The 17,145-nt window shown below is 51.3% G+C and overlaps 1 protein-coding gene across 1 annotated transcript in view; it reads left to right on the top strand.

Annotated features, from left to right (window-relative positions):
- The window catches only part of LOC125452348 (calpain-1 catalytic subunit-like), a 95,903-nt gene extending 86,929 nt beyond the window's left edge, over nucleotides 1–8,974 (top strand). The window contains exons 24-25 of the mRNA XM_059645687.1: nucleotides 920–975; nucleotides 8,867–8,974. Coding sequence (XP_059501670.1) covers nucleotides 920–975; nucleotides 8,867–8,893 — 83 coding nt within the window. The 3' untranslated portion in view covers nucleotides 8,894–8,974. The remainder of the gene's footprint in view (nucleotides 1–919; nucleotides 976–8,866) is intronic.
- Nucleotides 8,975–17,145: the final 8,171 nt, after the last annotated feature.

Genomic DNA, 17,145 nt, shown 5'->3' with positions numbered 1-17,145 from the left:
CAGGGGCTGTCCTTGGGGAGACCGTGGTGTCCTGGGGGAGGCAGGGGTGTTCTGGGGGAGATGGGGCATTCTGGTGGAGGTGGGGGATTCTGGGGAGATGGCGGCTTTGGGGTAATGGGGGTGGGGTTCTGACAGTGACAAATGTCCTGGTGGCGATGGGGGTTTCTGGGGGAGATGGGGATGTCCTGGAGGAGTTGGGGAACTCTGGCAGAGATGGTGGGGGATTGTTCTGGTGGAGACAGGGCGTTCTGGGGAAGACAGGGGTATTTTGGGGACACTGGGGCATTCTGGGGAAGTGGAGGTCCTTGGGGAAGATGGGGTGTTCTCACAGAGAAGGGGGTCCTAGCAGAGACAGGGTGCCTTGGGGAAGGCGGGAAATTCCTGGCGGTGTCGGGGATGGTGTCCTGGGGGAGATAGGGATGTCCTGCAAGAGACAGGGGAGTCCTGGGAGAGATGGTGGGTGGATGGGGGATCGGGGGGATACTGAGGGGTCATGGACGTGTCAGACAGAAACAGTCCTTATTCAGGAAGATGCAGTCATCACAATGTTCTGCACAGTTTTGATAAGTCAGCGATCCCTAGCCCCAGCCGCCTCATCTTCCCTCATGTCTCCCCTCATACATCTCTCCCTGAGCTCTCCTTCAGGTTTTCTCCCAGTGCTTCTCCCCGTCTGCCCCCATGACCCCTCACACATTGCCCCATCTCTCCAACAGCAGGTATCTGAGCCCAGCTCTCCACCTAATACTCTCCCCTTTGCTATTCCCATTCCTGCCATCACACGGCTCCTTTTCCAACCTCCATTCTCGACCCTCAGCTCTGAGGGCACCAGTGATCACAGTTAGAAAGCTCTGATTTTATTGAAGGCTGTGACCGCTCCATGGAGGGGAGTGCCGGTAATACACGCTGTTTTCTTTTACAGAGATGTACACCAGGTTAAGCAAAGGTGCGGCTGCACTCTCTCTGACCGAGGCTGAGGTGAGGAAAAGCTCCTGGCAGGAGCCCATTCTATCAACTGGGACAAAGTTACTGATTGGAGTTAAATTCTCCGAGAGTCTGTTTTCCCACAGATTCCCTGGATATCAAAATCCAGGCCGGGAGATTGAGTGACCCCACTGACACAATTCCAAGGGAGGGTCTGAGCTGTCGAAGGTGGGGTCCCATTATTCCAGACGTTTGGATGTTGGGAATGATGCCCTCTTGCTCCAATCCCCTGGAAACAGGAAGTGATAATGGTGACACAATCACGAGAACCACCACCTCACATTCACAAAGGCCATTTCACACCGAGATCTCAGTCATTTCTCACTGAGATCTCAGTCATTTCACACCAAGATCTCAGCCATTTCTCACTGAGATCTCAGTCATTTCTCACTGGGATCTCAGTCATTTCACACCAAGATCTCAGCCATTTCTCACTGGGATCTCAGTCATTTCTCACTGGGATCTCAGTCATTTCACACCAAGATCTCAGCCATTTCTCACTGGGATCTCAGTCATTCCTCACTTTGATCTCAGTAATTTCTCACTGAGATCTCAGCCATTCCTCAGTCATTTCTCACTGAGATCTCAGTCATTTCACACTGGGATGTTGGTTATTTCCCTCATTCTTGATGAACACAAAGGACAGAATAAAGCCTCGACTGAGAAGTGAATTTTCTGCCCAGTTTCCCTGTAAACTGGATATAAACTCATGGGATCACTGAGCACAGAGTGAGTATGATTCAATGCTGACCATCCCTATATCCGAACAGCATGTATTGTTGTGTGAAGTGTTATAGACAGTCTGGTCTCCCTTGTATTAAGGTTTTTAGATCATACATCACCCGTATTCTGGTGGAACATTGTTGTGATGTGGGAGCGGCGACGCAGTGGGAGATACACACATTAACAATTGAGGCTTATCCCCAGCTGAGTGATAGTGAGAAACTGTTCACCCTGATATCAAACAATGCCATGGTGTCTACTGAAAACAAGATAACTGCTCAAGCTCCGTGCGCTCACACTGATCTCTCGTCCATATCCCATTCTCTTCACTACAGTCATAATGGCGCTGTCCTCACTACAACCTCAATGACGCTGTCCTCACTACAGCCTCAATGTCGCTGTCCTCACTACAGTCTCAGTGTCGCTGTCCTCACTACAGTCTCAGTGTCACTGTCCTCACTACAGTCTCAATGACACTGTCCTCACTACAGCCTCAATGTCACTGTCCTCACTACAGCCTCAATGACTCTGTCCTCACTACAGCCTCAATGACTCTGTCCTCACTACAGTCTCAATGACACTGCCCTCACTACAGTCTCAATGTCACTGTCCTGACTACAGCCTCAATGACTCTGTCCTCACTACAGCCTCAATGACTCTGTCCTCACTACAGTCTCAATGACACTGCCCTCACTACAGCCTCATTGACACTGCCCTCACTACAGTCTCAATGTCACTGTCCTCACTACAGTCTCAATGTCACTGTCCTCACTACAGTCTCAGTGTCACTGTCCTCACTATAGTCTCAATGTCACTGTCCTGACTACAGCCTCATTGGCACTGTCCTCACTATAGTCTCAATGTACTGTCCTCACTACAGTCTCAATGACTCTGTCCTCACTACAACCTCACTGATGCTGTCCTCACTACAGTCTCAATGTCGCTGTCCTCACTACAGTCTATAATGACACTGTCCTCACTACAGCCTCAGTGTCACTGTCCTCACTACAGTCTCAATGACACTGCCCTCACTACAGTCTCAATGTCACTGTCCTCACTACAGTCTCAATGTCACTGTCCTCACTACAGCCTCAATGACTCTGTCCTCACTACAGCCTCAATGACTCTGTCCTCACTACAGTCTCAATGACACTGCCCTCACTACAGCCTCATTGACACTGCCCTCACTACAGTCTCAATGTCACTGTCCTCACTACAGTCTCAATGTCACTGTCCTCACTACAGTCTCAATGACACTGTCCTCACTACAACCTCAATGACGCTGTCCCCACTACAGTCTCAATGTCACTGTCCTCACTACAACCTCATTGACGCTGTCCTCACTACAACCTCAATGACGCTGTCCCCACTACAGTCTCAATGTCACTGTCCCCACTACAGTCTCAATGTCACTGTCCTCACTACAACCTCATTGACGCTGTCCTCACTACAGTCTCAATGTCGCTGTCCTCACTACAGTCTCAATGACACTGTCCTCACTACAGCCTCAGTGTCACTGTCCTCACTATAGTCTCAATGTCACTGTCCTGACTACAGCCTCATTGGCACTGCCCTCACTATAGTCTCAATGTACTGTCCTCACTACAGTCTCAATGACTCTGTCCTCACTACAACCTCATTGATGCTGTCCTCACTACAGTCTCAATGTCGCTGTCCTCACTACAGTCTATAATGACACTGTCCTCACTACAGCCTCAGTGTCACTGTCCTCACTATAGTCTCAATGTCATTGTCCTGACTACAGCCTCATTGACACTGCCCTCACTACAGTCTCAATGTCACTGTCCTCACTACAGCCTCAATGACTCTGTCCTCACTACAGCCTCAATGACTCTGTCCTCACTACAGTCTCAATGACACTGTCCTCACTACAATCTCAATGATGCTGTCCCCACTACAGTCTCAATGTCACTGTCCTCACTACAGCTTCAATGACTCTGTCCTCACTACAGCCTCAATGACTCTGTCCTCACTACAGTCTCAATGACACTGTCCTCACTACAATCTCAATGATGCTGTCCCCACTACAGTCTCAATGTCACTGTCCTCACTACAACCTCATTGACACTGCCCTCACTACAGTCTCAATGTCACTGTCCTCACTACAGTCTCAGTGTCACTGTCCTCACTACAGTCTCAATGACTCTGTCCTCACTACAACCTCATTGATGCTGTCCTCACTACAGTCTCAATGTCGCTGTCCTCACTACAGTCTATAATGACACTGTCCTCACTACAGCCTCAGTGTCACTGTCCTCACTATAGTCTCAATGTCATTGTCCTGACTACAGCCTCATTGACACTGCCCTCACTACAGTCTCAATGTCACTGTCCTCACTACAGCCTCAATGACTCTGTCCTCACTACAGCCTCAATGACTCTGTCCTCACTACAGTCTCAATGACACTGTCCTCACTACAACCTCAATGACGCTGTCCCCACTACAGTCTCAGTGTCACTGTCCTCACTATAGTCTCAATGTCATTGTCCTGACTACAGCCTCATTGACACTGCCCTCACTACAGTCTCAATGTCACTGTCCTCACTGCAGCCTCAATGACTCTGTCCTCACTACAACCTCATTGACGCTGTCCTCACTACAGTCTCAATGTCGCTGTCCTCACTACAGTCTATAATAACACTGTCCTCACTACAGCCTCAGTGTCACTGTCCTCACTATAGTCTCAATGTCATTGTCCTGACTACAGCCTCATTGACACTGCCCTCACTACAGTCTCAATGTCACTGTCCTCACTACAGCCTCAATGACTCTGTCCTCACTACAGCCTCAATGACTCTGTCCTCACTACAGTCTCAATGACACTGCCCTCACTACAGTCTCAATGTCACTGTCCTCACTACAGTCTCAATGTCACTGTCCTCACTACAGCCTCAATGACTCTGTCCTCACAACAGCCTCAATGACTCTGTCCTCACTACAGTCTCAATGACACTGCCCTCACTACAGCCTCATTGACACTGCCCTCACTACAGTCTCAATGTCACTGTCCTCACTACAGTCTCAATGTCACTGTCCTCACTACAGTCTCAATGACACTGTCCTCACTACAACCTCAATGACGCTGTCCCCACTACAGTCTCAATGTCACTGTCCTCACTACAACCTCATTGACGCTGTCCTCACTACAACCTCAATGATGCTGTCCCCACTACAGTCTCAATGTCACTGTCCCCACTACAGTCTCAATGTCACTGTCCTCACTACAACCTCATTGACGCTGTCCTCACTACAGTCTCAATTTCGCTGTCCTCACTACAGTCTCAATGACACTGTCCTCACTACAGTCTCAATGTCACTGTCCTCACTACAGCCTCAATGACTCTGTCCTCACTACAGCCTCAATGACTCTGTCCTCACTACAGTCTCAATGACACTGCCCTCACTACAGCCTCATTGACACTGCCCTCACTACAGTCTCAATGTCACTGTCCTCACTACAGTCTCAATGTCACTGTCCTCACTACAGTCTCAATGACACTGTCCTCACTACAACCTCAATGACGCTGTCCCCACTACAGTCTCAATGTCACTGTCCTCACTACAACCTCATTGACGCTGTCCTCACTACAACCTCAATGACGCTGTCCCCACTACAGTCTCAATGTCACTGTCCCCACTACAGTCTCAATGTCACTGTCCTCACTACAACCTCATTGACGCTGTCCTCACTACAGTCTCAATGTCGCTGTCCTCACTACAGTCTCAATGACACTGTCCTCACTACAGCCTCAGTGTCACTGTCCTCACTATAGTCTCAATGTCACTGTCCTGACTACAGCCTCATTGGCACTGCCCTCACTATAGTCTCAATGTACTGTCCTCACTACAGTCTCAATGACTCTGTCCTCACTACAACCTCATTGATGCTGTCCTCACTACAGTCTCAATGTCGCTGTCCTCACTACAGTCTATAATGACACTGTCCTCACTACAGCCTCAGTGTCACTGTCCTCACTATAGTCTCAATGTCATTGTCCTGACTACAGCCTCATTGACACTGCCCTCACTACAGTCTCAATGTCACTGTCCTCACTACAGCCTCAATGACTCTGTCCTCACTACAGCCTCAATGACTCTGTCCTCACTACAGTCTCAATGACACTGTCCTCACTACAATCTCAATGATGCTGTCCCCACTACAGTCTCAATGTCACTGTCCTCACTACAGCTTCAATGACTCTGTCCTCACTACAGCCTCAATGACTCTGTCCTCACTACAGTCTCAATGACACTGTCCTCACTACAATCTCAATGATGCTGTCCCCACTACAGTCTCAATGTCACTGTCCTCACTACAACCTCATTGACACTGCCCTCACTACAGTCTCAATGTCACTGTCCTCACTACAGTCTCAGTGTCACTGTCCTCACTACAGTCTCAATGACTCTGTCCTCACTACAACCTCATTGATGCTGTCCTCACTACAGTCTCAATGTCGCTGTCCTCACTACAGTCTATAATGACACTGTCCTCACTACAGCCTCAGTGTCACTGTCCTCACTATAGTCTCAATGTCATTGTCCTGACTACAGCCTCATTGACACTGCCCTCACTACAGTCTCAATGTCACTGTCCTCACTACAGCCTCAATGACTCTGTCCTCACTACAGCCTCAATGACTCTGTCCTCACTACAGTCTCAATGACACTGTCCTCACTACAACCTCAATGACGCTGTCCCCACTACAGTCTCAGTGTCACTGTCCTCACTATAGTCTCAATGTCATTGTCCTGACTACAGCCTCATTGACACTGCCCTCACTACAGTCTCAATGTCACTGTCCTCACTGCAGCCTCAATGACTCTGTCCTCACTACAACCTCATTGACGCTGTCCTCACTACAGTCTCAATGTCGCTGTCCTCACTACAGTCTATAATAACACTGTCCTCACTACAGCCTCAGTGTCACTGTCCTCACTATAGTCTCAATGTCATTGTCCTGACTACAGCCTCATTGACACTGCCCTCACTACAGTCTCAATGTCACTGTCCTCACTACAGCCTCAATGACTCTGTCCTCACTACAGCCTCAATGACTCTGTCCTCACTACAGTCTCAATGACACTGCCCTCACTACAGTCTCAATGTCACTGTCCTCACTACAGTCTCAATGTCACTGTCCTCACTACAGCCTCAATGACTCTGTCCTCACAACAGCCTCAATGACTCTGTCCTCACTACAGTCTCAATGACACTGCCCTCACTACAGCCTCATTGACACTGCCCTCACTACAGTCTCAATGTCACTGTCCTCACTACAGTCTCAATGTCACTGTCCTCACTACAGTCTCAATGACACTGTCCTCACTACAACCTCAATGACGCTGTCCCCACTACAGTCTCAATGTCACTGTCCTCACTACAACCTCATTGACGCTGTCCTCACTACAACCTCAATGATGCTGTCCCCACTACAGTCTCAATGTCACTGTCCCCACTACAGTCTCAATGTCACTGTCCTCACTACAACCTCATTGACGCTGTCCTCACTACAGTCTCAATTTCGCTGTCCTCACTACAGTCTCAATGACACTGTCCTCACTACAGCCTCAGTGTCACTGTCCTCACTATAGTCTCAATGTCACTGTCCTGACTACAGCCTCATTGGCACTGCCCTCACTATAGTCTCAATGTACTGTCCTCACTACAGTCTCAATGACTCTGTTCTCACTACAACCTCATTGACGCTGTCCTCACTACAGTCTCAATGTCGCTGTCCTCACTACAGTCTATAATGACACTGTCCTCACTACAGCCTCAGTGTCACTGTCCTCACTATAGTCTCAATGTCATTGTCCTGACTACAGCCTCATTGACACTGCCCTCACTACAGTCTCAATGTCACTGTCCTCACTACAGCCTCAATGACTCTGTCCTCACTACAGCCTCAATGACTCTGTCCTCACTACAGTCTCAATGACACTGTCCTCACTACAATCTCAATGATGCTGTCCCCACTACAGTCTCAATGTCACTGTCCTCACTACAGCCACAATGACTCTGTCCTCACTACAGCCTCAATGACTCTGTCCTCACTACAGTCTCAATGACACTGTCCTCACTACAATCTCAATGATGCTGTCCCCACTACAGTCTCAATGTCACTGTCCTCACTACAACCTCATTGACGCTGTCCTCACTACAGTCTCAATGTCGCTGTCCTCACTACAGTCTCAATGACACTGTCCTCACTACAGCCTCAGTGTCACTGTCCTCACTATAGTCTCAATGTCACTGTCCTGACTACAGCCTCATTGGCACTGTCCTCACTATAGTCTCAATGTCACTGTCCTCACTACAGTCTCAATGACACTGTCATGACTACAGTCTCAATGACTCTGTCCTCACTACAGTCTCAATGTCACTGTCCTCACTACAGCCTCAATGACTCTGTCCTCACTACAGCCTCATTGACACTGCCCTCACTATAGTCTCAATGTACTGTCCTCACTACAGTCTCAATGACACTGTCCTCACTACAACCTCATTGACGCTGTCCTCACTACAGTCTCAATGTCGCTGTCCTCACTACAGTCTCAATGACTCTGTCCTCACTACAACCTCATTGACGCTGTCCTCACTACAGTCTCAATGTCGCTGTCCTCACTACAGTCTATAATGACACTGTCCTCACTACAGCCTCAGTGTCACTGTCCTCACTATAGTCTCAATGTCACTGTCCTGACTACAGCCTCATTGACACTGTCCTCACTACAATGTCAATGACTCTGTCCTCACTACAATGTCAATGACGCTGCCCTCACTGCAGTCTCAATGTACTGACCTCACTACAGTCTCAATGTCACTGTCCTCACTATAGTCTCAATGACACTGTCCTCACTACAGCCTCAGCGTCACTGTCCTCACTACAGTCTCAATGACTCTGCTCTCACTCCAGAGATAATGGGAACTGCAGATGCTGGAGAATCCAAGATAACAAAGTGTGGAGCTGGATGAACACAGCAGGCCAAGCAGCATCTTAGGAGCTTCTGATGAAGGGACTAGGCCCAAAACGTCAGCTTTTGTGCTCCTGAGATGCTGCTTGGCCTGCTGTGTTCATCCAGCTTCACTCTTTGTTATCTCTGCCCTCACTACAGTTTCTTTGTTCCTGTTCACAGTGGATGCTGCTCACCACATATTTGTAATCGATGGTAGATGGCCTCGAATGCTGGGAGCGGATGTTGAGTGTCTGGCTGGAGATTACAATAAACCACGATGCGATTTCAGTTCCATTTTGGATTGAGGCCTGTCTTCGCGTGAGGTTACTAGTGGCTGGAAGTGAGGTGTGGGGGGTAGGAGTTTGTGGCACTGCACTGATCAGTCTGTTAGAAACTGACCCTGCCACACTTGGAACTCTACCTGTTTCAAAAACAAAACACACAAGCTTCTGAGACTCAATGCCTGAAGTTGCTGAGGGTTGCCTCAATTATCCAAACACTGCTTCCATCCCTCAGTCATGCCTTTCATTTCTGGCCCGGTGCCTTTGTGAATTGGACACTCAGTTTGGAGCCCCATCGATACATGATGTGTGGTTTATTGTTCCATATTGTGCATTTCTTTTCCCTTTACTCAGAGATGCAGCAAAACCCCAGCTGGACTGGGACAATAATTGGAAAACCAGAAACAGCTAGATATGTACAGCATGGAAACAAACCCTTTGATCCCACTTGTCCATTCCAAACAGATATCCTGGATAAATTAATCCCATTTGCCAGCATTTGGCCCGTATCCCTCTAAACCCTTCCTCTTCATGTACCCATCCAAATGCCTTTTAAATGTTGTAACTGTGCCAGCCTCCACCACCTCCTCTGGCAGCTCATTCCATGCACGCACCACCCTCTGGGTGTAAAAATTGTCCCTTAGGTCCCTTTTAAATCTTTCCCTCTCACCTTAAACATATGCCCTCTCGTTTTGGACACCCCCACACCCATCCTGGGAAATAAGGATGTTAAAGTTAGTTGTTAGAGATAAAATTGAAATGCTTCCAGAAGGCAAGGCTAGGAGAAATTGCACAATCTATCAAGATGCCAAGGTGATTTGGCAAATTCTAGTGACTTCAAATTCTACTGACTTCAGTACCAGCTTCAGTTTATGTTACGTTTTAGCCCGACCTGTGAGGTTTTCCCCCAATTAGACAAGAGTTTTATTTGAATCATTGCTGGAAAATGCCAATGACTGTCCCCCCGACACAGAGTCACAGCTTAGACAGTTCTGAAGGATGGGAAGTTGCTCAGCTGATGACAGTGTTAATCTCCAAAACGAGGCACATAATTCTTTGAAGCTTGTGTCACACACAGAAACAGGGCGCTTAGAAAGGCATTTGGCACGCTTGCCTTTATTGCTCAGTCCCTTCAGTGTGGGAGTTGGGAATTCATGTTGATGTTGTACAGGACATTGGTGAGGCCTCTTCTGGAATATTATGTCCAGTTCTGGTCGCCCAGTTATAGGAAGAATATTAACAAGCTGGAGAGGGTTCAGAAGAGATTAATCAGGATGTTGCTGGGTATGGAACGTTTGAGGTATAAAGAAAGGCTGGAATAGGCTGGGACTTTTTTCACTGGAGTCTAGGAGGTTGAGAGGCGGCCTGATAGAAGTTTATAAAATAATGAGCGATATAGATAGGGTTAATGGTCATTTTCTTTTCCCTAGGATTGGGAGATTTCAAGAATAGGGCTCACATTTTAAGGCGAGAAGAGAGAGATTTAAAAAAGATGAGTGGCAAATTGTCACGCAGAGTGTGGTTCGCATGTGGAATGAACATATAAGGAAGTGGTGGATTTGGGTACAGTTATAATGTGTAAAAGACATATGGATAAGTACAGGAATAGGAGAGGTTTGGGAGGGACATGGGTCAGGAGAAGTTAGGAGGGAAGAGGTGAGTTTGGGATTATGTTCAGGCAGGATTGGTTGGACAGAAGGGTCAGTATGACTCTATAGCTGACGGACTGGACACAGACCGGCCCCCATCTCCTTTCAGGACAGTCGGAAATTACAACAGTTCCCAATGATCAAGCAGGTACCACATTAAAACAGGGCTGGGACCTACTCGAGCTTCATGTATTTGTCATGCCATACATTCGAGTCAAGATGAAGCTGCTTCAATACACAGCGCACCGTGAGCAGGAAGAACGATATCAACAATAATTCCTAACATCAGCAAGAACGAGCATTAAACCAGAGGGGGACAGAAAATGTCTGGCTCACTGTGACACCCCGTCCCAGAGGGGAGAGGGCAGTGCGTGTGACCCACTGTAACACCCAGTCCCAGAGGGGAGAGGGCAGTGTGTGTGACCCACTGTAATACCCAGTCGCAGAGGGGAAAGGACAGTGTGTGTGACCCACTGTAACACCCAGTCCCAGAGGGGAGAGGGCAGTGTGTGTGACCCACTGTAACACCCCGTCCCAGAGGGGAGAGGGCAGTGTGTGTGACCCACTGTAACACCCCGTCCCAGAGGGGAAAGGGCAGTGTGTGTGTGACCCACTGTAACACCCAGTCCCAGAGGGGAAAGGACGAGCCACTGTAACACACAGTCCCAGAGGGGAAAGGGCAGTGTGTGTGACCCACTGTAACACCCAGTCCCAGACGGGAGAGGGCAGAGTGTGTGACCCACTGTAACACCCCGTCCCAGAGGGGAGAGGGCAGTGTGTGTGACCCACTGTAACACCCAGTCCCAGAGGGAAAAGGGCAGTGTGTGTGACCCGCTGTAACACCCCGTCCCAGAGGGGAGAGGGCAGTGTGTGTGACCCACTGTAACACCCAGTCCCAGAGGGGAAAGGGCAGTGTGTGTGACCCACTGTAACACCCAGTCCCAGAGGGGAGAGGGCAGTGTGTGTGACCCACTGTAACACCCAGTCCCAAAGGGGAGAGGGCAGTGTGTGTGACCCACTGTAACACCCAGTCCCAGAGGGGAGAGGGCAGTGTGTGTGACCCGCTGTAACACCCCGTCCCAGAGGGGAGAGGGCAGTGTGTGTGACCCGCTGTAACACCCAGTCCCAGAGGGGAAAGGGCAGTGTGTGTGACCCACTGTAACACCCAGTCCCAGAGGGGAGAGGGCAGTGTGTGTGACCCGCTGTAACACCCCGTCCCAGAGGGGAGAGGGCAGTGTGTGTGACCCACTGTAACACCCCGTCCCAGAGGGGAGAGGGCAGTGTGTGTGACCCACTGTAACACCCAGTCCCAGAGGGGAGAGGGCAGTGTGTGTGACCCACTGTAACACCCAGTCCCAGAGGGGAAAGGGCAGTGTGTGTGACCCACTGTAACACCCCGTCCCAGAGGGGAAAGGGCAGTGTGTGTGACCCGCTGTAACACCCCGTCCCAGAGGGGAGAGGGCAGTGTGTGTGACCCACTGTAACACCCAGTCCCAGAGGGGAGAGGGCAGTGTGTGTGACCCACTGTAACACCCCGTCCCAGAGGGGAGAGGGCAGTGTGTGTGACCCACTGTAACACCCAGTCCCAGAGGGGAAAGGGCAGTGCGTGTGACCCACTGTAACACCCAGTCCCAGAGGGGAAAGGGCAGTGTGTGTGACCCACTGTAACACCCAGTCCCAGAGGGGACAGGGCAGTGCGTGTGACCCACTGTAACACCCCGTCCCAGAGGGGAGAGGGCAGTGTGTGTGACCCACTGTAACAGCCAGTCCCAGAGGGGAAAGGGCAGTGTGTGTGACCCACTGTAACACCCAGTCCCAGAGGGGAGAAGGCAGTGCGTGTGACCCACTGTAACACCCCGTCCCAGAGGGGAAAGGGCAGTGTGTGTGACCCACTGTAACACCCAGTCCCAGAGGGGAGAGGGCAGTGTGTGTGACCCACTGTAACACCCAGTCCCAGAGGGGACAGGGCAGTGTGTGTTTCCCACTGTAACACCCAGTCCCAGAGGGGAGAGGGCAGTGTGTGTGACCCACTGTAACACCCAGTCCCAGAGGGGAAAGGGCAGTGCGTGTGACCCACTGTAACACCCCGTCCCAGAGGGGAAAGGGCAGCGTGTGTGACCCACTGTAACACCCAGTCCCAGAGGGGAGAGGGCAGTGTATGTGACCCACTGTAACACCCAGTCCCAGAGGGGAAAGGGCAGTGCGTGTGACCCACTGTAACACATAGTCCCAGAGGGGAAAGGGCAGTGTGTGTGACCCACTGTAACACCCAGTCCCAGAGGGGAGAGGGCAGTGTGTGTGACCCACTGTATCACCCAGTCCCAGAGGGGAGAGGGCAGTGTATGTGACCCACTGTAACACCCAGTCCCAGAGGGGAAAGGGCAGTGTGTGTGACCCACTGTAACACCCAGTCCCAGAGGGGAAAGGGCAGTGTGTGTGACCCACTGTAACACCCAGTCCCAGAGGGGAAAGGGCAGTGTGTGTGACCCACTGTAACACCCAGTCCCAGAGGGGAAAGGGCAGTGTGTGTGACCCACTGTAACACCCAGTCCCAGAGGGGAAAGGGCAGTGTGTGTGACCCACTGCAACACCCAGTCCCAGAGGGGAGAGGGCAGTGTGTGTGACCCACTGCAACACCCAGTCCCAGAGGGGAGAGGGCAGTGTGTGTGACCCACTGTAACACCCCGTCCCAGAGGGGAGAGGGCAGTGTGTGTGACCCACTGTAACACCCAGTCCCAGAGGGGAAAGGGCAGTGCGTGTGACCCACTGTAACACCCAGTCCCAGAGGGGAGAGGGCAGTGTGTGTGACCCACTGTAACACCCCATCCCAGAGGGCAAAGGGCAGTGTGTGTGACCCACTGTAACACCCAGTCCCAGAGGGGAAAGGGCAGTGTGTGTGACCCACTGTAACACCCAGTCCCAGAGGGGAGAGGGCAGTGCGTGTGACCCACTGTAACACCCAGTCCCAGAGGGCAAAGGGCAGTGTGTGTGACCCACTGTAACACCCAGTCCCAGAGGGCAAAGGGCAGTGTGTGTGACCCACTGTAACACCCAGTCCCAGAGTGGAAAGGGCAGTGTGTGTGACCCACTGTAACACCCAGTCCCAGAGGGCAAAGGGCAGTGTGTGTGACCCACTGTAACACCCTTTCCCAGAGGGCAAAGGGCAGTGTGTGTGACCCACTGTAACACCCCGTCCCAGAGGGCAAAGGGCAGTGTGTGTGACCCACTGTAACACCCAGTCCCAGAGGGGAGAGGGCAGTGTGTGTGACCCACTGTAACAACCAGTCCCAGAGGGCAAAGGGCAGTGTGTGTGACCCACTGTAACACCCCGTCCCAGAGGGCAAAGGGCAGTGTGTGTGACCCACTGTAACACCCAGTCCCAGAGGGGAGAGGGCAGTGTGTGTGACCCACTGTAACACCCCGTCCCAGAGGGGAGAGGGCAGTGTGTGTGACCCACTGTAACACCCAGTCCCAGAGGGGAAAGGACAGTGTGTGTGACCCACTGTAACACCCAGTCCCAGAGGGGAAAGGACAGTGTGTGTGACCCACTGTAACACCCCGTCCCAGAGGGGAAAGGACAGTGTGTGTCACCCACTGTAACACCCAGTCCCAGAGGGGAAAGGACAGTGTGTGTGACCCACTGTAACACCCCGTCCCAGAGGGGAGAGGGCAGTGTGTGACACCCACTTTAACACCCAGTCCCAGAGGGCAAAGGGCAGTGTGTGTGACCCACTGTAACACCCAGTCCCAGAGGGGAAAGGGCAGTGTGTGTGACCCACTGTAACACCCAGTCCCAGAGGGGAAAGGACAGTGTGTGTGACCCACTGTAACACCCAGTCCCAGAGGGGAGAGGGCAGTGTGTGTGACCCACTGTAACACCCCGTCCCAGTGGGGAGAGGGCAGTGTCTGTGACCCACTGTAACACCCCGTCCCAGAGGGGAGAGGGCAGTGTGTGTGACCCACTGTAACACCCCGTCCCAGAGGGGAGAGGGCAGTGTGTGTGACCCACTGTAACACCCCGTCCCAGAGGGGAAAGGGCAGTGTGTGTGACCCACTGTAACACCCAGTCCCAGAGGGGAGGAGGCAGTGTGTGTGACCCACTGTAACACCCAGTCCCAGAGGGGAAAGGGCAGTGTGTGTGACCCACTGTAACACCCAGTCCCAGAGGGGAAAGGGCAGTGTGTGTGACCCACTGTAACACCCAGTCCCAGAGGGGAGAGGGCAGTGCGTGTGACCCACTGTAACACCCAGTCCCAGAGGGGAAAGGGCAGTGTGTGTGACCCACTGTAACACCCAGTCCCAGAGGGGAGAGGGCAGTGTGTGTGACCCACTGTAACACCCCGTCCCAGAGGGGAAAGGGCAGTGCGTGTGACCCACTGTAACACCCAGTCCCAGAGGGGAGAGGGCAGTGCGTGTGACCCACTGTAACACCCAGTCCCAGAGGGGAGAGGGCAGTGCGTGTGACCCACTGTAACACCCAGTCCCAGAGGGGAGAGGGCAGTGCGTGTGACCCACTGTAACACCCAGTCCCAGAGGGGAGAGGGCAGTGCGTGTGACCCACTGTAACACCCAGTCCCAGAGGGGAAAGGGCAGTGTGTGTGACCCACTGTAACACCCAGTCCCAGAGGGGAAAGGGCAGTGCGTGTGACCCACTGTAACACCCAGTCCCAGAGGGGAGAGGGCAGTGTGTGTGACCCACTGTAACACCCCGTCCCATGCAGCAGCACCAGTAGAAGGAGAGATATCTGAATGTGATGTATGAACACGAAAGGATAGCAGTAAAGGGCTACCAGTCTGACGATTGGATTTGCTCCCTTTTTTGGTGAGATGGTTTCTTCTGCGTGATTCCTTTGTTATCCTAGATGTTTGGGAATTGCAGCTCCATTTGGGAATGTTTTTACTGTTTAATGTCCGATTTTTCAGTGCTGTTTTTGTGGGGCTTCTGTGTGTGAATGTTCCCCCATTCTGTACAGGTTTGGGCTGGAAACACTGCAGTGACTACTTTTCTTAAATGTGTTCATTCGTCAGCCTCGAGATCACACTCCCTGATCCCAGCTTGCCCGGTCACTGCTCACTCTTTCAACTTGTTCTATTGTCACTTGTTGTTAAATTTCTGAATTAAAAAGCATTGTTTGAAGTCTGTATGTGTTGGTGTAATGATTCTATCTCAAAGACCCCTAGGATAGTAACAAATGCTATAATCCCCTGGTCCTTAATGCTAGGAAGCTCTCGATGCCGCGATCTGTATCTCACTCTGGTGTGGGCTGGCCTGGATCTTGTTTTGTCAAAGGCCCAAAGAGCTTGGCCTTTCCCACCATCTGAAACCAGTTGGTGTTAACCAAAGACAATACAATGACCAGTGCCTGTAAGTGATGGCACTGCTCACTGTGTAACAAAGTCAGAGTTCCTGGCCTGACTGTCTGAGCAAGGTGCAATAAAACATACACGCGCTGACCCAGCCCTGACACCCCCGGCCTCTCCTAACCTCTGCGTTGTTGTTCCTGGAGCTCCCTCCATCCCCTCAGACATTATTTCCCCCACCTCTGCCACACACCCCTTCTCCCAATGAAGCAGACACCCTGTAACTCTGAGTGCAGACCAGTTCTCTGCGCATGCTGTAAGATCATTCCTTATCCTGCCTATGGCAATCTTCTTTTTATTTATTCGTGGGATGAGGGTGCCACTGACCAAGCTGCACTTATTGCTCAGAGGGCAGTTACAAGTCAACCACATTACTGTGGGTCTGGAGTCACGTATAGGCCAGACCAGGTAATGATGGCAGTTTCCTTCCCTAAAGGACATTAGCGAACCAGATGGGTTTTTCCGACAATGGGTTCATGATCGTCCCTAGGCTCTTAATTCCACATACTTTATTGAATTCAAATTTGCTGTGGCAGGATTCAAACCTAGGTCCTCCAGAATGTTACGTTGGTCTCTGTGTTAAAGTCCAGTGATAATACCCACCTGGCCACCTCCCCTATCACCAGTCACTTACAGCAGGCTGGCTCTTCTCTGGGTTCTGACCTCTCAGTAAGGCCCGAGATCCAGGAACTGGGCTCCTCCACCGCAAAACTGGGCTTCGGAATTTCTACATCCTCACATAACACGCGCAACAATGGCAGCATCCAATCAGAAACACGTGTCCCAGTCATTTACCGGTGAAAGCGGCAGGGGGAAGGTGCAAGATGTGTCGGGGTGAGGGTGGTGGGAGGACAGACGGAGGGAGTGGAGAGGGATTTGACGAGTCGGGATGTGTCTGGGTGGGGGTGTGCATGTTGGGAATCTGGGGAAGTGAATCTCGGTGAGAATGGATCTGGATGAGAGGACCTGAATTGGGGATCTGGGTGGAGGCAGCTGGTAGAGGATGGAATGGCTGGAGAATCTGAGCGGGGGTGTGTTTGTGTGTTTTGAGCGGGGGTATTTGGGTAGGGATGTGAAATAACTCCACAGAGGCCAGAATACCGTCACCAAGTCACCATTTATTGACACCTGGAGAATCCTTGACACTGATCCAGCTTCCTCAGAGCCA

The sequence above is a fragment of the Stegostoma tigrinum genome, chromosome 4 (genome assembly GCF_030684315.1).
Source record: "Stegostoma tigrinum isolate sSteTig4 chromosome 4, sSteTig4.hap1, whole genome shotgun sequence".
In the NCBI taxonomy this organism is placed as follows: Eukaryota; Metazoa; Chordata; class Chondrichthyes; order Orectolobiformes; family Stegostomatidae; genus Stegostoma; species Stegostoma tigrinum.
This window is presented reverse-complemented; position numbering and strand designations above follow the sequence as displayed.